At 36.9% G+C, this 20,798-nt stretch overlaps 1 protein-coding gene across 1 annotated transcript in view; it reads left to right on the top strand.

The window, feature by feature from the left end:
- atp8b4 (ATPase phospholipid transporting 8B4) overlaps positions 1 to 20,798 on the top strand; it is a 22,235-nt gene extending 1,437 nt beyond the window's left edge. The window contains exons 3-28 of the mRNA XM_008411984.3: positions 3,305 to 3,363; positions 3,465 to 3,578; positions 4,713 to 4,811; positions 4,912 to 4,973; positions 5,058 to 5,130; positions 6,151 to 6,221; positions 6,320 to 6,399; positions 7,047 to 7,205; positions 7,303 to 7,391; positions 8,357 to 8,553; positions 8,656 to 8,864; positions 9,964 to 10,007; positions 11,659 to 11,824; positions 11,901 to 12,089; positions 12,850 to 12,965; positions 13,837 to 14,001; positions 14,087 to 14,198; positions 14,277 to 14,382; positions 15,226 to 15,367; positions 16,001 to 16,184; positions 16,825 to 17,048; positions 17,128 to 17,211; positions 18,279 to 18,524; positions 19,160 to 19,298; positions 19,380 to 19,510; positions 19,610 to 20,798. Of these exons, the coding sequence (XP_008410206.1) occupies positions 3,305 to 3,363; positions 3,465 to 3,578; positions 4,713 to 4,811; positions 4,912 to 4,973; positions 5,058 to 5,130; positions 6,151 to 6,221; positions 6,320 to 6,399; positions 7,047 to 7,205; positions 7,303 to 7,391; positions 8,357 to 8,553; positions 8,656 to 8,864; positions 9,964 to 10,007; positions 11,659 to 11,824; positions 11,901 to 12,089; positions 12,850 to 12,965; positions 13,837 to 14,001; positions 14,087 to 14,198; positions 14,277 to 14,382; positions 15,226 to 15,367; positions 16,001 to 16,184; positions 16,825 to 17,048; positions 17,128 to 17,211; positions 18,279 to 18,524; positions 19,160 to 19,298; positions 19,380 to 19,510; positions 19,610 to 19,894 (3,545 nt within the window). The 3' untranslated portion in view covers positions 19,895 to 20,798. The remainder of the gene's footprint in view (positions 1 to 3,304; positions 3,364 to 3,464; positions 3,579 to 4,712; positions 4,812 to 4,911; positions 4,974 to 5,057; positions 5,131 to 6,150; positions 6,222 to 6,319; positions 6,400 to 7,046; positions 7,206 to 7,302; positions 7,392 to 8,356; positions 8,554 to 8,655; positions 8,865 to 9,963; positions 10,008 to 11,658; positions 11,825 to 11,900; positions 12,090 to 12,849; positions 12,966 to 13,836; positions 14,002 to 14,086; positions 14,199 to 14,276; positions 14,383 to 15,225; positions 15,368 to 16,000; positions 16,185 to 16,824; positions 17,049 to 17,127; positions 17,212 to 18,278; positions 18,525 to 19,159; positions 19,299 to 19,379; positions 19,511 to 19,609) is intronic.

Below are 20,798 nucleotides of genomic sequence, written 5' to 3'. Positions count from 1 at the left end.
ATATTATTTCCAATAATGTCAGTTTTTTAAATATCATTAAAGGAAATTTATTGAGACAGCAATAATTCAATATTTTCAAAGAAATTTTCATGATAATCTTTTTTCATGGTATGTTTGCCCAGAATTTTCACAAAAGAATAACACAAAAAAAATCTGTTAAAAAACACTTTATTTATCCCAAACAGAAATTAAATATTGTCATAACTCATATTAACCAGATCACCAGTAGCAGTCAGTCTTCCAGTAGATCTAAAGAAGCCTCTGACTGAAGACTGTAAATGTGGAATATTTCACAGCAGGACCAGAAACTATCCGCTTTGATTCCTGTGGGACAATTAAAATGATCCTTTTAAGACTTATCTTTAATTCTTCTAGTTTTAGTAAGAAACTTTGAAGAAATAAAGTCAAAAATGTTTCCAGAAGCATTTATTGCATCATTTCACTGTGACCTGCTCAGACTTGCAGGAGTTTCTGTGGAAAAGAAGAGACAAAAATTACAAACTAACCTGAATGAACATAAACTGCATGAATATAAATGTATAGGAGGCCGGAGTGAACAAGCGAAGTAGGTTTGTTAATAATTCATCATTGTAGTAACTGATAGCTGATCTCAGGCGATGTGTGAGATCATCTGTCTTGTTGCAGCTTGCTGCAGGTATGTTATACATAATTGAGCAACAGTTTAACCTCGTCTGGACACAGCAGGTTTATCTTGTGTGAAATGTTAGATAACGTTCGATAATTCAACTGTGAGGCTGTGGCTGGTGTTTCTGACTGGGTTTGTTTACCGTTTAGACGTAATTAAATAAGATGGAGCATGATAAAATACCCCTTACATGAACCCAGAGGGGAATGAATAGTTAATCTTTTACAGAGTTAGTGGGGTAAAATGGGCAGGTAGAGACAAGCTCAAGATGCCACAGGTATCTTCTCACCTTTATGCTGCCAGATTACTGATGTAGACCAAGTCAGTGAGGCGTCATTTCCAGTGAAAACTATTAGCGACACTTTATCACTATATAGATAAAGTGTAATAGATCCATAGACATTGCATCTCTTTTCTGGTTTGGTTTTCATGTCTCAGATCTTCAAACAAAAATACAAAATGTAACTTTAAAATTATGATTTTTTCATTAATTAATTGGTAAAAGAAAATATATCCAGACGAACCTGATCCTGTGTGAAAAAGTTTCCTGTGTTGTTTTTTGAACGGCCTGGTTAAGGTTGAACACTTCAATCAGATTTAAATCCAGGCTGCTTTGACTAGGCCACTTTTGTTTCTAGGAATTGTGAGACAGAGCTTTGTTTTGTTTTTGGTCACTAATGGTTGCAACTCTGTCCTATGGACGCCTTTTTACTTAATTTTATTTGTTTTGCTCAGGATTTTGGGATTTTTGTCATTACCTGGTTGATTAAAGTGTTTTGATTATTGTTGGATTGTGAACTTTGACCCTAACACGAGGCCAGGCTGACCTACAGGTAGCTGTAGTTGCTGTTCTGGGTTTTGTTGTGAGTTTTAGGTTTAGTTTGGCTGGTCAGCCTCACAACTGTCCCATATTTTATTCTTTTGAGCTTAACAACTCAAAAGAAAAAGCTAAATAATGCAACTGAGCTTCATAATTTAGCTTTTTCACAAAGATCCAGTTTGATCTGGGTAGTTTTCTTCAGATCAAACTCCATTATAACCATAATATTTTGAGCTTCATATTTGTTGGTCACGCACCAGATTAAAATTCAGTGATTTTCCTCTCAGTAAGAAGGTTTATTGTGGTAAATTTGTTAAATGAAAGTGTTAGAAATGACTAATATTTGTCATATCTGCTGTGGATCTAACCCAGTTTTCCCATTAAAGTCTCTCTAGGGAGTAATTTCTTTTTATGAAAGTTAATCTCCAGATTTCTAAATCATCATCAGTTACAACAATGTGCAGGATATTAAATAATAAATCAATATGGAGCAAAACCACTGCTGTTCATAGCTGCTCCTACTATAAAGGATAAAATTGCATCTAAAAATGTTCCGTTGCTTTATGTGAGACGGTTCAAGAGCTGGAGGTGCAACTTAAGTTTTGAAGGACTGGAATATTAAAATAATTAATAAGCTGCTGGACAAACACATTTTTCTGCTTCCTCCATGGAAACTAAGCTGCTGAATAATATGTTATTCTTAAAACATATGTTGAACTTTGTTAAAAAGTTTGGTAATTTGGGCCAGAAGGTTCCATAAATTCCTCTTGGATATTAATATACTTTTCAATCAGCAATAAATCAATTAATTGCATGATAAATTAAAGCAAGCTCAATAATTTCCATTTGCCAGATTGTTTTTCTCTCGTCTCTCTTTCTACTAAAGATTTGATGACAAAAGTCTTAAGTTTGGTGCTTTGGTCTCAATTAGCCCATTTTTTTTAAGGGTAACTTTGTTTACATTTGTTTTGTTTATTTATTTTGGATATCTAGGATATCTTACATTTACATTTCCACTGTGAAATAGATGAGAAATTACACTTTACTGATATTTATTTAAAACAAGCTTTTATTTCTTGCTGAAAAGTCTCTTGTAAGTTAGTTTGGTCTGATTTCAAGTTAACTAAGATATTGCACTAGAAACTAGACCACAAATACTTGGCAGGATTTTGTGGTTTTGGTCAAAAATCATCCAAAACAACAATATTATCATTAGTCACAATTTATTGTCCAACAAAATGTGTTATTGTGACAGACTCTAAATATATTCACTGTAAATACTTGATTCTCTGTGTAATTTCTGACAGTGTGTAAAAATATTAAACTTGTGCACTTAGGTCTTGCACTTCAGGTTGTATCATTTGTCTCTAAAAGAATAACACCTCAAATCGATTAATCTGGCGATTAATCGATTAATCAGTTAAAAATTGGCACATTTTAAAGATTTTTCATTGAACCAGTTAAGCATATTTTCATAAAATGTTAGAACTACATAAAAAAAATTGACGTAAATAAATAAATAAATTCCTTTTTTTAAATGAGAAAATAAATGTTTTAATACCTAAAATGCAATAACAAAACTTTCCTTTGGTGAATTTGAGCTAAAACTATTTTAGAGTTTTAGGTAAAACATATTCCCAGATAAATGTTTTCTTTCATCTTAAATGCAAAATGTATATATATTTTATACAGTTTTTGCTTAATTTCTGCTCTGATTGTGTAACCGAATATGTTACTAAATTAGTTTACAATTATGTCAATAATTGATTAATCGTGATTAATTGTTTAAGCCCTGAAAATATTCATGTTTTGAATCAAACTGTGTTTTGTGACTGCAGAGAAGGAACGCCGTGTAAAAGCCAATGCGCGAGAATACAATGAGAAGTTCTCGTACGCTGTGAGTGAAACCTTACAGTTGCTTCAGTCTTTGCTTTTGCCTTTACTCACAGCTGAAGATTTAATCTGTATTGTTTATTTTTTGTTGTTGTTGTTGTGCAGAACAATCACATTAAGACTTCAAAGTACAACGTCTTCACCTTCCTGCCCATCAACTTGTTTGAGCAGTTCCAGAGGGTGGCGAATGCTTACTTTGTTGTGCTGCTGATCCTCCAGGTAGGCAGAGTTTCTGCTCGTTAGTGGGGTACCACAAGGCTCAACCCTGGGTCCCCTCACATTTAATATCTACATGATAGCTCAGGTTATAACAAGAAAGAAGATTAGCTACCGTAACTACGCAGATGATACACAGTTCTACATTATGATGTCACCAGGTGACTCTGAATCCATCCAATCACAGAACAGATGATCAATGTGTTAATCTGTTGGACTAAAGAGGAAAACTGGCACACAGTTTTAATTATTACAGCTGGAAACTAATGACCCAAAATCTGGGTGTGGCGATGGATTCAGACCTGAACGTTCACAGCCACATAAAGACGGTTACAAAGTCGGCCTGTCACCTGGAGAACATTTCCAGGGTTAGAGGACTAGTGTGTCAGCGAGATCTAGAGAAACTCATTCATGTCTTTTCTTTAGTCACATTGATCACTGCAACAGCGTCTTCACAGGTCTGCCTAAAAAATCAATCAGATCCAGAACGCTGCTGCTGGAGTTCTGGCTAAAACCAGGAAGCTAGAGAACACCACCCAGTTCTAGTCCTTACACTGGCTCTCTAGGTCTTGTATTTTAAAAATCAGTGAAGTTTCTGGTTGCATTTCATTTGTCTCTAAAAGAATAACACGTAAAATGCAGCATTAAATTAAAAGCCTCTAAACCTCTAAACTTAAACAGTCTTAAAATACTGCTGTTAGTTTATAAATCACTGAACGGCTTAGCACCACAATATCAACCTTCCAGACCTCTCAGTTCTTCTGGTTCTGGTTCTGGTCCTGCTCTGCATCCCCTGAACCAGAACCAAAGAATCAGCATTCAGCTTCTATGCTCCACAAATCTGGAACAAACTTCCAGAAAACTGCAAAACAGCCAAAACACAGTTCCTTTAAACTAAAATCCCACCTGTTTAGAGTTGCTTTATCAGTATATTTGATAAATGTTCATATTTGATTTATCATCCTCATTTTGGTGATATTTGATGAAATGTAAAGCTTAATGCTTGTTTCATATTGGATGGCTGAACTATGTTTTTGTGATGTGAAGCACTTTGAACTGCCTTGTTGCTGAAATGTGTTTAGTTTATAAACTAAACTTGAGATTGGTTGAAAGTCTTAAGGCAGATTTTCTTTATAGTTAATCCCAGAAGTCTCGTCTCTGTCCTGGTTCACGACCATCGTGCCTTTGGTTTTGGTGCTGGTGATCACAGCTGTCAAAGATGCCACTGACGACTACGTAGGATTACGATTCCCCTCCTCACTCATTATTCATCAACCTCAAAACAATTATTTTTATTTTTAAAAATTAATAACTCATCTTCTTTTTCAAACTTCAGTTTCGACACAAGAGCGATCGGCAAGTCAACAACCGCCAGTCTCAGGTTCTCATCAGAGGAAGGTACTTCTGGCTGATCCTGTCAGCAATTTTCAGTAAAATCCCCAAACAAACAAACCCATTGATTGTGGATTTTATTTGTTTAAGTTTACAGAAGGAGAAATGGATGAACGTTCGAGTGGGAGACATCATCAAACTGGAGAATAATCAGTTTGTTGCTGTGAGTTAAATGCACAAACATTCAATTACTTCCAATTGGTTTTCCAATTACATTTACAAAACATTATTTATCATATTTGCATAGATAAGATTAGAAATAATTACATTTATTTTTTGGAAACCCATTATTATCCCTAATATAAAGAATCACTGTAATATGTTTTATTTAGTTTTTTCTTTTGTTTGTTTTAAATAAGATTAATTTTATTTCTTCAGAAGCATTTGTCTGTAAAACTGCTGAATTTAATCAATTTAGTTCTGAGTTTTTTCACTTCTAAATGCCACAGTTTGTTTTAAAAGTGGTTATTTTGTATGAAGTGAACAGGAATAATTAAATACAAACTAAATAAATGTATAAAAGGTGGTACGACTAATTTAAAAACATGTAAAAATTATTAAAATAACTAAGAATCCACAGAGTGAAATGATCAGTGCAGCTTTATTAAAAATAATTCTATGCTGACAAAGTTCCAGTAAAATTTTATTTCCATAAAAATGCTGCAACATGTTTACATTGGGTAAAGTACCTAAAAAATGTACTTAATTAAAAGTATCACTACGTCAACATATTTCTACTCAAGTAAAAGTAAAAAAATAACCATCCAAGAAATTATTCAAATAAGAGTAAAAAAGTATTTTGGTAAAAATGTGACTCAAGTGGTGAGTAACTAACCAAATTATCCACCATTTAATATTTAAAATTACATCAGACAGTTCAAAATATAAAGTTTTAACTAGTTACATTTACTGAAATTTCTTGGTATTTTAATGACGAAAATGACAACAATTCATATAAATGTCAAACAATAACTCCATATCTGTTTCTTTCAGTAAAAAAAAAGTGTTTTGTTTTTTATCCAGTGGGTAAAAAAAATCCAGAAATTTTACTCGAGAGGAAAAATACTTCACAATAAAATTTCTCAAGTAAAAGTAAAAAGCACAGCCAAAATACGCCTAATGGTGAATTCTTTCTAAAACGTTACTCATGAAGATGTGACTGTTTATCTGGATATCCTCGCAGGCCGATATCCTCCTCCTGTGCAGCAGTGAGCCTTATGGCCTTTGCTACATCGAGACAGCAGAGCTGGACGGGTGAGAGCTGCACCAGTTTTACAAAATACAAGCAGAAAATCCAAACTGAGCTGGACGGTGTTTGTGAAGTGAAAAGATTGTCGTTTCCCCTCCAACAGGGAAACAAATCTGAAAGTCCGCCAGGCCTTGAGTGTGACCTCAGATTTGGGAGACGTTTCAAAACTGATGGACTTTGATGGTGAGATGCTGCAGAGTGTTTGGATTTGTCCTGTTAATGCACACCTGTCACTTGTTTTGGGTTTAAAAATGAGGGAAATTTTACGCTTCCCGCTGAAAGCCGTCACACCAATCCAGCCTAGATCCAGCATTCCTCACATTTTAACACAGGAAATCTGTTCTCCCATATTAGCATTAATACGGTAAAATACAGATTTTACCGATCTATGCAGTAAAATACACACACAGAATTATATATCTATATACAGTAAAATTCTTTACTTTCTTTATTCTTTACCGGAGTTTTACTAAATACGATAAAATCTGTATTCCTAAAAGTAATTTTTTTCCCGAAAAAAGTTACTCAAGTAAATGTAACTAGTTGCATTCGCCTTTTTGACTAGTTACATTTACCGTATTAATACATATACAATAAAATTCTGTGGCTGCCATAATTTTACCATATTTATACGGAAATGTTGAGGCACAGAAATGCTTTCTTAAAATTATTATACTATGATACGTGAAGTTTACAGGAAAATTTTAATACAGGAGGACGGAGGGAAAAAGAGGGAGAATTCGGTACTTCCCCGACCAAAACACGAGACTTGGCCTGTATCTTAATGTTTTTGCGAGATCGTTTCCTTTTGTTTTGTTGTTTCTCCTCAGGAGAAGTCATTTGTGAACCGCCGAACAACAAGCTGGATAAATTTACAGGAACGCTGCACTGGAGAGACAATAAATACTCTCTGGACAATGAAAAAATGCTCCTGCGCGGTTGTGTTCTCAGAAACACTGAGTGGTGCTTCGGCATGGTCATATTTGCTGGTATTATTAATCAATATTTAATGATTTCAGCCTCCGTATCGCTGAGCTGTGTCTCAGTATTTGTTGTTTATCAGCTTTTTATTTCTGCTTTTATCAGGGCTGCAAACCAAGCTGATGCAGAACTGTGGGCGGACTAAATTCAAACGGACCAGCATCGACAAACTTATGAACACACTGGTTTTATGGGTAAGAAGTTGCTTTTCTTTGTATAAAACATTTTTGTTTTGTCGCTTTATTTTTTGTGAGATATTTGGTGAAATTGGCTCCAGATGAGTTTGTGATTTAAGAAAAAAATCCACAAAACTATTGAAATCCACCGTAAAACATTTGAAGGTGGTTTAACTTGAAAATAAAAGTCCACCTGCTGCCTTGAAAATGCAATTTAAGTCAACAAGAGAATTGTTTTGGTTTTAACTAATTAAAGTTCATGAAATTGATTTAACAACAAGAGACAAGTTGTCCAAACATTGTTTTTTAACTTCATTCATCTTGAATTGTGAGTTTTGACTAAAAAACTTCCCTCACCGAGTTAAAGAGCCACATTTCTCTATTATTTTACTCACAATATCAAGTTAAAGTAAATACTTATTTTACTATAGAATAATTTAAATTCTTGTTTCAAACTGCCCTTAAGCTGGAGGAGCAATAAAACGTACAAAAAATGAGATGCTAGCCAGTTTTTTCCATACATGCTAGGCTACATGTTGGTGCGTCATTGTCTCCATGGTTACCAATGGTTATACCGTAGCTTCTCCATAATGCGATATTTGATATCTTTGTAATCATATTTACTTATAAAGTAAACGATAGTTAATCTTCTTTCCTTGTAAAAAACGTTTGCTGTAAATCTGCGATTACACCAACGGCTGACAGTCGTTATGGTTAACGACTGATATGCGTCACCGCCGTAACTTTCCTCATTAAAAGTTACAAAATGACAAGTTTGGTTTCTGTCCTTGTCTGTTTATGCAGCCGACCCATTTTTAAAGGGAAATCAACTGAATAAAAGTGATATTAGGATATCGGCTGCCTGTTTTTGACATTCTTTGACGGAGCGCGGTGGTTGTTTTGACGTCGGCCATGGCGGAGCGGGCGGAGTTCTGGAGAGTGTGACGTCACCTGCAAACGGTCAATACTGTTTCTATTTTCAGATTTTTGCCTTCCTCATCTGCATGGGGGTGATTTTGGCCATAGGAAACACCATTTGGGAGACTTGTGTGGGCAGAAAGTTTGAGCTGTTCCTACCGTGGGACAAGTTTCAGAGCAGCGCCGTTTTTTCTGGCTTCCTCACCTTCTGGTCCTACATCATCATCCTCAACACTGTTGTCCCCATTTCCCTGTATGTCAGGTAAAAACAAACAACCTAATTTCCTTCTAGATGCTATAATTTATCAGCTCACTTATGACAGTTTGCAGAACACCAAATGTTTTTTCTCACTCGTTCCTTCAGTGTGGAGGTCCTGCGGCTCGGTCACAGTTTCTTCATTAACTGGGACCAGAAGATGTACCACAACGCGAGCGACACGCCGGCCGAGGCTCGCACCACCACCCTGAACGAGGAGCTCGGACAGGTCGAGTTCATCTTTTCTGACAAGACCGGCACGCTGACGCAGAACATCATGGTGTTCAGCAAATGCTCCATTAATGGGCAGACATACGGTAGGAGTGAGGCTCTTTAATCTCAGTAGCAAATGAAAACAAATGGCCGTATCATTAAAAATAGACGTTAATATTTTTAAACATTGCAAAAACACTAAATTATACCAAGTATTTTTAGTCTAGTTTCTAGAGTTAACATCTTAGTTCACTTGAAATAAAACAAAACGAACTTGAAAGTAACTTTTCAGCCAGAAATAGGAGTTTTTACTCGATAATTCAATTCAAGTCAATAATTAATATTGATGAAAAAAGATTAGTTATAAGTGAAATAATCACCCAGTGGAACAAGACATTTTAACTTGTAATATGGGAAAAATGTCGTGTTCCTCTGGCAGATTAAATACTTGGTAAGATTTTGTGTTTTTGCATTTGAACCACATAGAGGGACTTACATTTATAAACACTATATATACACTGTCACAATATATCAGTCAATGATGAATTAAATCAAACTCAATAATATCCAGTCGTTTTTCTCTTTTCTCTCTTTCTTCCAAAAACTGGATGATAAGTTTTCAGTTTGGTGTTTTGATCTCAACTAGCTGTTTTTTAAAGGACAATTTTATTTACAGAGTCTTCATAGTTAATTTTATTTGTTGTTTTGTTTATTTATTTTAGTTATTTAAAATGTCTTCTAATACTAAATGACTATTAGAATTTAAATTGTATTAATTTTTGAGAATTTTTGTAATTTTTATTCCATTGCCATTATATCACTTGAAAATGGTCTAAAAATAATATTATCATTTATCGCAATAACTTCTGGGACTATTTATTGTCCAGCTAAATTTGTTACTGTGTCAGGCCTGCAAATATTCCTGTTTTTAAACATGCAGCAATAAAAGCACTTGTGTGTTTTTTTTATTTATGAGCCGTTGATTGCAGGAAGATTAGTACAACTAATTAAGTGAGATATAATTTAGTTAATGTCGATGGAAAAACATTTTCCATCTCCTGTCATTTATTTTGTAAATAAAATTTAGATTGTGTGAAATTAAACCACTGTAATGTTCATTCAACAGACAATCAGGCTTATTTGGAGTTATTGTTTAAGTTTTGTCAAGATGCTGAATGTTTGAATTTTTCATTTTTTCTCAAGGTGATGTCTATGATGAATTCAACCAGAAGGTGGAAATTACAGAGGTATGTTAGATTTAACTCCTTTATGTTTATTGACTATTTATTTTAAAGTTAAGTTCTTTCATAATTGCATATGAAAAAATGGTACAGTCCTGTTAAAAAGCCTGTTTCATTCAAAAATAATTTCAGATCTTTAGTACAACTCAACTGAAAAAAACAAATCATTCACTAAAGAAATCTTCTATGGGGAGAAAATGGAAAATACATAAACGATTTGACTGCAAAAGTGTCCTGTTTACTTAAAATAGTAGTTTATTACAGCTAAATCTTCTTGGATTGTAGTTTCTCATCATGGCACATCTGCAGCATTTTTTCCCATCTATTTTTGGTCCGAATCTGTGATACTGTGAGAACATTTCCTTTGCACAACCTTCTTCTGACAGGGCAAAACTTTAGACTTCTTTTGTTGGGATTTTTTAAGCCGCTTTGATTCAATGTCATGCTGAAAGACGAAGTTCATCATAAAACTGACAGTTTTGTGCCATTGGTGTCTGGTATGGTGGCTCAGAAGGGTCAATAAAATACAAAAGCTGCAACAGATACTGTAACAACAGAAAGGACAACAACTTCTGAGGCGTTATTTGTTTGTACTTTAAATCTATATGCTACATTTAGCTCACGTAGTTTAATCTACATTAAGTTATGTAGATTTCAGTCAATAACTGAAGCTGTTTGGTCATAAAATGCCTTAGCAGCTAAAAACTACGGTCTACAAATAACTGCAGTCTAACTTACCCACCTGATGAGTGGGCACTGGTGACAAATCCACTCTTCTCATCAAGACACCCACTCCGTTCAGAATCACTGTTTTCACAAACTAAAGTGTCATCTGATGCTTCCAAATTAAAAAAAAACTCTTCTTGATGTGCAGAGAAATAAAATTATGATTTTCTGCTGTGCATAAAGTTAAGGAAGTGATTTAATGTCCAGAAATAAAATATTTCACTAAATTGTGGCAGCAGCTTTTCAGGCTTTGCTTATATTTGGATATTTATCAATATATTTTTCTCAGCTCTGATATATTGTTGTTGTTGAGCTCATATCTCTATTTATTCAGTAATTAGGCAGCAAAAATAGATTTGAATTAAAATATTGCTTATTTTGCCAATTATATGCCTTTCGAATACATATGTGGATGCGAGGGGACTGGAAATTGTTCCAAAAGCAGGAAGTGGACAATAGGGCAGGGCATTCTGGGTAAATACAACCAAAACAACGCTCAAGTCAAGAGCTAGCAGGAGAAACGGCTCGTCGTCTTTGACCAAAGACAAAAGAGAAATCCTAAAACCGCTAAAATCTGACGCTACTCATTTTTGTTTACATTTTGCGAAGAAGAAAGTTGCGCTCATGTCTTCTTCAGAAGTTTTCATGTCGTTTACTTCAGTGGTTCTTGGTGCAGCGCCCTCACAGGCGAGGAAGGGAACAGGTTTTTCAAATAGTTTGGTTGGTTTTACATGATGCAGTGTGAAAACAAACTGCAGCAGCTGAAAATGTAACAAATGCTGCATTTTTGGCCTCAAATTGAACCGAGTCTGCCAGGCTATCCGGTGAAAACACTTAGTAACTCGTCTCAGTTTAGTTTATCCCGTTGCTTCTCTAACAAATGTCACTTTTATTCCTGAAATAAGTTGCCGATAACCATCTGTTTCCTCAGAAAACAGCGTGCGTAGACTTTTCCTTCAACCCGCTCTGTGACAAAGCCTTCAAGTTTTATGACTGCAGCCTGGTTGAAGCCGTCAAGCAGCAGGGATCTGCAGTGCAGGACTTCTTCAGACTGCTGGCTCTGTGCCACACCGTCATGCCAGAGGAGAAGAGTGAAGGTAAAGCTACACACACCTGTTACAATTATATTGTCCAGGACATTTTCCTCTGATCACTATTTCTGTTTAAATGAAGGGAATCTGGTGTACCAGGCCCAGTCACCGGATGAGGGAGCGTTGGTAACCGCAGCACGAAACTTTGGGTTTATCTTCCGGGCTCGAACTCCAGAAACCATCACGCTTTGTGAGATGGGAAGAGCGGCTACCTACGAGCTGCTGGCCATACTGGACTTCAACAACGTGCGCAAGAGAATGAGTGTCATTGGTTAGGTCTTTACGTATAATAGCACTAGTAGTCAACATGACTCCACTTTTCTTTTTAGCAGAAAATTGCTGGCTTTAATTGTCTTTTATTGCCTGCGACTTTTCGTCTACTTCACATGTGTTAAACTCGAGACCCGGGCCAAATTTGGCCCACTCTAGCTATTTATGTGACTCTTTGGACTCCAGAGAGACGCATAAATAACTTACCTTTAACTTAACAGTTGTTTGCTTAAATATTATTGTATCAATCAAATTAAAGCAGGTTTTATCTGCCAGATTGCACCAGTCTCTCCAGTTTTTTGCGATCATGAAAAATCAACAGATTCCCCCGAATGAAGGATGAGGCTGTAGTGATGAACAGTGAGATTTAACAGAAATAAATCCTTAGTTTCACAATAAGAGCTGTATGTACACACAAAAAGAAACACACTCTTACAACCGTAACATTCATACCATAAAAAACTAAAAATATCTGATATAATCTTAAAACTGCACGCTAGTTTTTGTATACAATGAAAGAAATTCACAGTGTTAGACGTTCAATGCTAAAGACATACTTGTTTACAACATAAACATGCAGTTTAATGGGTTTTATCAATAGATTCTGGCACAACCGGCCCTTTAAGAACATTCACGATCGTGAGACGGCCTAAAATGGAAATGAGTTTGACATTCCTGATCTACTTATTTGTTGTCCTAGCTTATGTGATTTTTTTAAAACCCTTTTTTTGTTTTTTTGCTTGGTTTGTTTTCTGATCCAGTGAGGAATCCCCAAGGTCAGATTAAACTATACTGCAAAGGAGCCGACACGATCATCTTTGACCGCCTGGATCCGTCCAGCGAAGACCTCATGTATGCTACCTCAGAACACCTCAGTGTGAGTTTTACCTGAGCGATTCAAGAACTATCATGCAAAATTCACATTTTGAATGTTTTTGTGCTTCCATTTGGGTTTCTACTGCTTCTAAAAACAGCAGTAGCGCTTTAAAAAAAAGCCACTCAGACATTTTTTAGGCAATAATTTAATATTTTTTGGTGTCTGGAAAATGAGCCATTTCAAAAACCCTCAGAATGTCAGCACCTAGAAAGAAACCCCAGCTTAGCCCAGCTTGTTACCTAGCAACCCCAGCAAAATTCCACCTGTTACTTAGCAACCGAAGCTGAACTCCAGCATGTTTGGTCAGCGGATTTTACTGCTGGAAAAGAGAAGTGTTTTGTTTTGTTTCTTGTTGGTTGTGCAGGAGGCTCCACTTCTGCTTTTCAAAGATGTACAGTTGAATAATTGCGCATCTGTTTGCTGCCATTTTCACATGTGAGTTTTTTATTTTAATTTATGTGTTTATTTATTTGATCTGACTCATTCTTTTAGCCAGGATGACATAGCATCATTTTAACATGCAGGAAAAAATATTTATAAACCTGAAAAAGAAGCATCCAAAGGATTATAGATTATGGATTATAGTCTGACTCAACAGATTTAAGTGACAAAATGCATCTGTGTGCTTTGAGCGCTCCTGCAGCAGCTGAACTAAATTGGATCTACGTGGTTTTCCTTGAATATTTTTTTTAATTTACATCTATCCAGATTGTATTAGCATTTTGACTAAAGAACACAAAAGAGCAGTGCTGCAGCTTTGATTGCTTTTTAAAACTCAAGTGTTCTGCTTGATTAGCTGACTGACTTTTTAAACTTTCTTTGTAAAGTTTCTTTGACTCCAGAGCTGTTGATTGTGTTCATTTCCTCACAGGAATTTGCAGGAGAAGGGCTTCGAACTCTAGCTCTTGCCTACAAAGACCTCAGCGAAGAATATTATCAGGTGTGGCAGAAGAAGCTTCACTACGTGAGCACTGTGATCGAGAACCGTGAAGAGCAGCTGGCTGCTCTATACGAGGAAGTCGAGCAAGGCATGAAGGTAAAACTGGCCTCCTTTTTGTTTTCACCGTTGAAGCGATGAATCTTACCTAACAGCTGCAGACTGACTTCTGACTTGGTTCAAGCTTCTTGGAGCCACAGCGATAGAGGACAAACTTCAAGAAGGAGTGCCAGACACAATCGCCTGCCTGAATCTAGCCGACATCAAGATCTGGGTGCTAACAGGGGACAAGCTAGGTAGTGAAGAAATCTGGAAGATGAGTAATTGCTAACATGCTGTGGGGAGTTTCAGATCTGCAAACTGTGTTGTTTTAGAGACGGCGATGAGCATCGGTTACTCCTGCAACATGCTGCGGGACGACATGAATGAGGTGTTTGTCATCTCTGGGCTCACGCAGCTGGAGGTGCAGCAGCAGCTCAGGTAAACGCACCTCGTTAACGCAACGGTTTTCAGCCTGTTGCGTTAATGGGCTGAAATAAGATTAGTATTGTTATAATAAAATTACCCTAGTAATAAAAGAGATTGTGAAATATCTCTACTCTTGAAAAATAATTCTGGATTTCCTACCCAGTGAAGGAAAAACAAACGTGTTTTAGCAAAAAATTCACCAGATGCAGATATACAACTGCAGTTCCTGTTAAAGTTTTATACGTTTGAAAAATTTTCTTTGGCCTGATTTTGTTATTTTTTGTTACTTATTAAATTATTGTATGTTTTTTCCTTTTTTCTAGCAATAAGTTAATGTTTTCTGATGTCTGGAGAACGAGCCATTTCAAAAACATCCAGAATCAAACATCACAAACCGCAGGAACTGCGTTGTTACCTAGCAACCCCAGCAAATCCCAGCAACCAAGTGTAACTCCAACAGTTTGCCCAGCTGTTTCTACCTCTGTACAATGGCTACTGGAAAAGTCAAATGTTTTCTTGTTGACTTACCATCCAGAAACCACTTGTTGCAGGAGGTGCTGCACAGCCAACAGCACCTCCTGTTGGCTGTGCAGGAGGTGCTGTTAATGCTTTTCAAAGATATACAGTTGTATAATTGCGCATCTGTTTGCAGCCATTTTTACGTGCGAGTGTAAACGTTGAGTTGGGCGGCTGGGCAGCAGCAGTTAATTTAGACTTAAAGAGGCCCTAAAAGAGCTCATTTTAAAAGGAGCTCAAAACTAAAATCTTAGAGTGATTTTGTAATGTAATAAACCAGTTTTTTTTATAGCCCTAACATGTTCAAGCAAGCATAGTAGATGTGTCCTCTCTCCTTAGGAACGCTAAAGAGAACATCCTCGGACTGAGCCGGGTGAGCAGCACAGGAGACGTCGAGAAAGACGACATGTTTGCAGAAGATTCAGTGTTTGAAGAAACAATTATTTCCGAGTATGCTTTGGTCATCAGTGGTCACAGTCTGGTGAGACGTAATCAATTTGACTTTTTTTTATTTTGTTTTGTGCACAGCAGGTGTTAAACCATTAACCATAAACACCTTAGATGCGTAGTAACTAGTTGCATTTACTCAATTACATTTACTTGAATAACTTTTTTGAAGAAATTTATTTTTTGGAGTATTTTTACTACGCTGTTATTTTTACTTCTACTCAAGTAATTTTATTATAAAGTATCTACTCTACATTTTCATCCTTAAAATAACAGAATTTCCACTTAACTTTGTACTTTGGTCCGTCTGACGATGTCATTTTTAAATATTAAATGATTGATAATGTCATCAGTTACTGAGAACTTCAGTAGACTTTTTAGTAAATACTTGTTGAAGTGATGCTACTCTTACTTACTCTGCTTGTTTTTCTGCTGAATGTTGCATCTCTCTTCACCTGCTGCCGACTAAATAAAGTCTAATTAGCGGAAAGCTGCTGGCCTGCTGACGGCCATCGGCTTCATTACGGGTTTTCATTAACGTCCATTTCCTCACCGCCTGCAGCCGGATGGGAAACTTTTTACCACTGCTGCCTCAGCAGGGCCGTTTCTTCAGCGCCGCCGTGGGACGGTGTGTTAATCAGGTGTGATGTATGTGTTCGGCCCGCAGGCCCACGCGCTAGAGCCCCAGCTGGAGCACACGCTGCTGGATCTGGCCTGTTTGTGTAAAACGGTCATCTGCTGTCGGGTCACACCGATGCAGAAAGCTCAGGTGGTGGAGCTGGTGAGGAGGCACAAGATGGCCGTCACGCTGGCCGTGGGGGACGGCGCCAACGACGTCAGCATGATCAAAAGTGAGTAAAGGCCGGTGCCGATGGTTCAAAATTAAAACTTTTGTTTTGATCTTCTCACTTTGTTTTCTGAAAAATACAGGAGAGGATTATGGCCGCCGGAAAAGAATTAAGAATCTGACTTTAATCTCAGGTTTTTTTACTTTAATCTCTGAATTTTGACTATTCTGATTTTAAGCTTTGGAGATCAAAGGTCAGAATTAAAAAAAAAAAAAACATTTTCCCCATGTTAAAATGAAATAATAAGTGAAATAAACTAGTATTTTTTTCATCAGTATTAAGGAGTTATTGATTTAAAACAAGCTCCTATATTTTGCTAAAAAGTTACTATTTTTTGCAGTGTCTGATCATTTGTTATTCAGATTTCACTGAAACCAAGCAAACCAATCAATCAAACTACAAACCAACAGGCAATTCATAAAACAACTTCTTTGCTTGTATTAATAATCAGTGAAAATGTGCAAACATTTTATGAATATCATGTTATAATCTCATTATGTATGCCAAAGGTTTAATTAAAAGCAGTTCTACATTATGTGCCCCCAGTTGTAGGCGTGAGCCTTTTAATCCTAAATATTGCCTTTAATATGTGTGATATTCCACATTATGACCCACATTATGCTTTTTTCTTGTGCTGCGTCAGCCGCCCACATCGGCGTGGGCATCAGCGGACAGGAGGGGATGCAAGCTGTTCTGGCCTCAGATTACTCCTTCGCTCAGTTTCGGTACCTGCAGAGGCTGCTGCTGGTGCACGGGCGCTGGTCCTACTTCCGAATGTGTAACTTCCTGGCCTACTTCTTCTACAAGAACTTTGCCTTCACACTCGTCCACTTCTGGTACGGCTTCTTCTGTGGTTTCTCAGCACAGGTGAGAAAACTGTCATTTACATCAAAATATATGACCAGTTTTATTGTAAAAAATGTGTTTAATCTCCTTTTTCCCACAGACTGTGTACGACCAGTGGTTCATAACCCTCTTCAATATCGTTTATACATCGCTACCAGTTCTGGCGATGGGACTTTTTGATCAGGTATTGTTAGAAAACATGGAATAAATAAACTTCCATATGATAGTATCCTACTGTAATGGAAGATGAATATATTTTACAGTGGTTGCCATACAAATTGAAGGTGCTGTATATCTTAAGGCAGGGATGTCCAAATGTGGCCTGGGGACCATTTGCGGCCCGCAGAACAATTCCGGTGCGGCCCTTAATCAGAACTCAAGAAAAGCCTTAACTTGGATTTGCCTGTTTGATGCAAATACACATTTAAAAACAACATTAGAGTGAAATTTTTATTGAATTTTCACAAGCCGTTCAAAACAGATGCAATTAAAATCTTGAAATGGAAAATATAAGGTGGAACTCAAAGTGTTTTGCTTTCAATTTAATTTAATATGTTAGTAACAGTGACTAAAACTATCTAGTGGATTCTACTAACATGCAGAAACTTACCAAAGTAAAGTAACTATAAACTGTTCTTGTTGCTGAAAATATAGTCAACTTGAGAAATGTTTTCTTTTTTTTATTTGGAAAACTTCTAAAACTCCTTTTGTTTATTTTGTTTAGAAAATACAAACTGCTAATTTAATTAAAACATTGTGTGTTATTTAGCTGGTAAAAATAAAAAGGAATTTTTTTTTCTGCATTTTTAATTAAAAAGAAAGATATTGAAATGTTCTGGTTCCCAGAGTAGTTTGACATTTTTGGCCTTCATGCCAAAAAGTTTGTACACCCCTGGCTTAAGCTGTGCCTTTTTGAATTTAAAAAAAATTATGTCCACAGTTTGTCAACTTCCTAATTCTTCTAAAACTTTTGTCTTTTCAAGACACTGTCAGGTCATCCAGGTGAATATTGGGTTATGCTGCCCTGTTTTACTGTTTTAAATAACAAACCTCCTTGATATTTAAAATATATATCCTCACCACAATAAATGTAACTAATCTGTTACTAATTCTTCAACCCCTACAACTAATACTAATTTACTCACTATGTGTTATCTGTAACTAACCATTTGTCTTGCTAACTCTGTAGGTATTAGACTTTAGTAATCAGGAACTGCTTAACTTATCTAATTACCAACTTATTTCTGCCAGGACGTCAATGACCAGAATAGCCTTCGCTACCCGAGCCTGTACAAACCGGGCCAACAGAACCTGCTCTTCAACAAACGGCAGTTCTTCCTCTGCACGCTGCAAGGCATGGTCACGTCATTCCTGCTTTTCTTTATTCCCTACGGAGCGTTCTCCGTCATGCTGAAGGACGACGGCTCCGACTTCTCCGACCAGCAGGCGTTTGCCGTCACCATAGCAACGACATTAGTCATCGTTGTGAGTGTTCAGGTGAGTCTCTGAGCAGACTGAACTGTTCTGTTAGTGTTATAATAATAACCAACACTGTACATCAAAGGGGATTTTGTATGTTTTTATACTTCCATATGGATTTCTACTCCTACAAACGGCCCAAGCGATTAGAAAAACATCCAGCTGTTTTTGAGCAATAATTTAATGTTTTTTGGTGTCTGGAAAATAAGCCGCTTCAAAAACCTTCTAAATGTAACTTTGCATATCAGCACCTAGCAACCCCAGCAAAGCCCGGCCCGTTACCTAGCAACCCCAGTGGAGTTCCGCCCGTCACCTAGCAACCCAAACACAGCTCCGATCCAGCCTGTTGTTTACTTACAATCTACAATAACTTCTTTGAAGAATTTTCCCTTTGGGATCAATAAAGTATTTTTAAATTATATTGAATAGAACTTGTTGGCAGCCATTTTCATGTGTGAGTGTAAACGTTGAGTTGGCCAGAAGCAACTTATTTGGATTTAAATTGACAAGGGGCCCTAAAGCAGCTCAAAATAGGCTAACTGAGCAGGCTAAAATCTCACTGTTTAAAAATGATATTGTGCAAAGAAAAAAATGTTTTGAATCATCCATAGATCTATCCTAACCTGTTAAATGTGTGATGTCTTTGTTATTAGATTGGACTGGATACACACTACTGGACTGCAGTCAATCATCTGTTCATGTGGGGCAGCCTGATCGTGTATTTTGCCATTCTGTTTGCAATGCAAAGTGACGGCCTGTTTGGCATCTTTCCGAGTAATTTCCCATTTATTGGTGAGTTAGGCTCAATATGATAAAAAAAAAAGACTGGTGGAAACGAAGCAGAAGGAATTTCATATTGCTGTTTTTCCACAGGCACGGCTCGTAACTGTCTCTCGGAGAAGAGCGTGTGGTTGGTCATCCTGCTCACCACTGTGGTGTGCATTTTGCCTGGCTTAGTCTTGAGCTTCCTGAGAGTCGACCTCTTCCCAACTCTAACAGACAAGGTGCAGGAACAGTGAGAGTTTCTATAGAGTCAGTATAGAAGATGCTGTACAATCTGACAATCTTCGGGGAATTAAGAGATCGCTGGTTCGTCTTCACAGGTTCGTCATTTGCAGCAGTCCAGGAAGAAACAAAGGCCTCAGGAACAGAACCTGAGGCGAGTCCGCCGGACCAGTTCCCGCCGCTCTGCCTACGCCTTCTCCCACCAGCAAGGCTATGGAGAGCTGATCACCTCAGGCAAAAACATGAGAGTGAGCACACTGTCTTCCACTCACTCCCTGGAAAGAATAGCACAGAGCTCCAGCTGGATAGAAAATATACTGAAGAGGAAGAACGAAGTCTCAGCAGAACCAGCAGAGAGCCATAAAGCAGACAGGCTGAAGTAACACGAAAGGATTCAAGTGCCTAACCAGAGTATTAACACCCATTTTAACTTCTCACATTTTTGTTATGTTACAAGTACAAACTTTAATTTTAGTAGGATTTTATATTGTTGGCCAAAAGCCAAGGTGGAAGGAAATTGATATATGTCAGTATCAAAATGTTTTACAAATAAAAATCTGGAACAGTTTGGCATGTATTTCTATACAGTCAACACCATAGACAACAACACCATAATCTTTTGTTGCAATCACAGGTCCAAGTCTTTTGGAGCATATTACTACCAGCAGCCTTGAGACTGAAATTTTTGACTTGTTCCTTGCAAACTAATTGAAGTGGATTGAGAGCATCAATCCAATAGGCTGTTCTAACATACGAGCATGCTTTCATTTAAGATATTACATTGTTTTTCTAAAGGATTTCCTGAAGTTGAGTTCAGTGGGAAGGGATCACATAGTAGATCAAAAAAATTTTGAAATGTTACTTGAAATGCATAAAGGGATCATATTTGTGTGCTTAACTACATACTATTAGACAACAAAATTCAAGTGTATTATGTACGCTTGTGTTTTTCCTAAATCCTATAAGTTTGTTTTGTAATTTCTGGAGTATTTTTGACTTGTCCAAGGAATACTCTGGATGAAAGCGATTTGTCTGGCAGTAGGGTTCATTTCCATACGGTTTAGGTTTTGATTATAGCTGTTTGCAGTGAAAAAGTTATGAAATTTTTTGGCCTTCTTGGTGTTCCGTACATGAAGAGCAGGAATGTCATAGTGGACCACATTTAGCAACCAAGTGTGAGATATATACACTCAACAGCGCCGGTTATTGCTTACATATGTAACCCTTCTTTGTTTGTCTCAAGTCCAGTAGGTTGACTTCACAACAAACACACTCAAGTTCACCGTA

This window comes from Poecilia reticulata, chromosome 6, assembly GCF_904066995.2.
Source record: "Poecilia reticulata chromosome 6, P_reticulata-male-v2, whole genome shotgun sequence".
NCBI lineage: Eukaryota > Metazoa > Chordata > Actinopteri > Cyprinodontiformes > Poeciliidae > Poecilia > Poecilia reticulata.
This window is presented reverse-complemented; position numbering and strand designations above follow the sequence as displayed.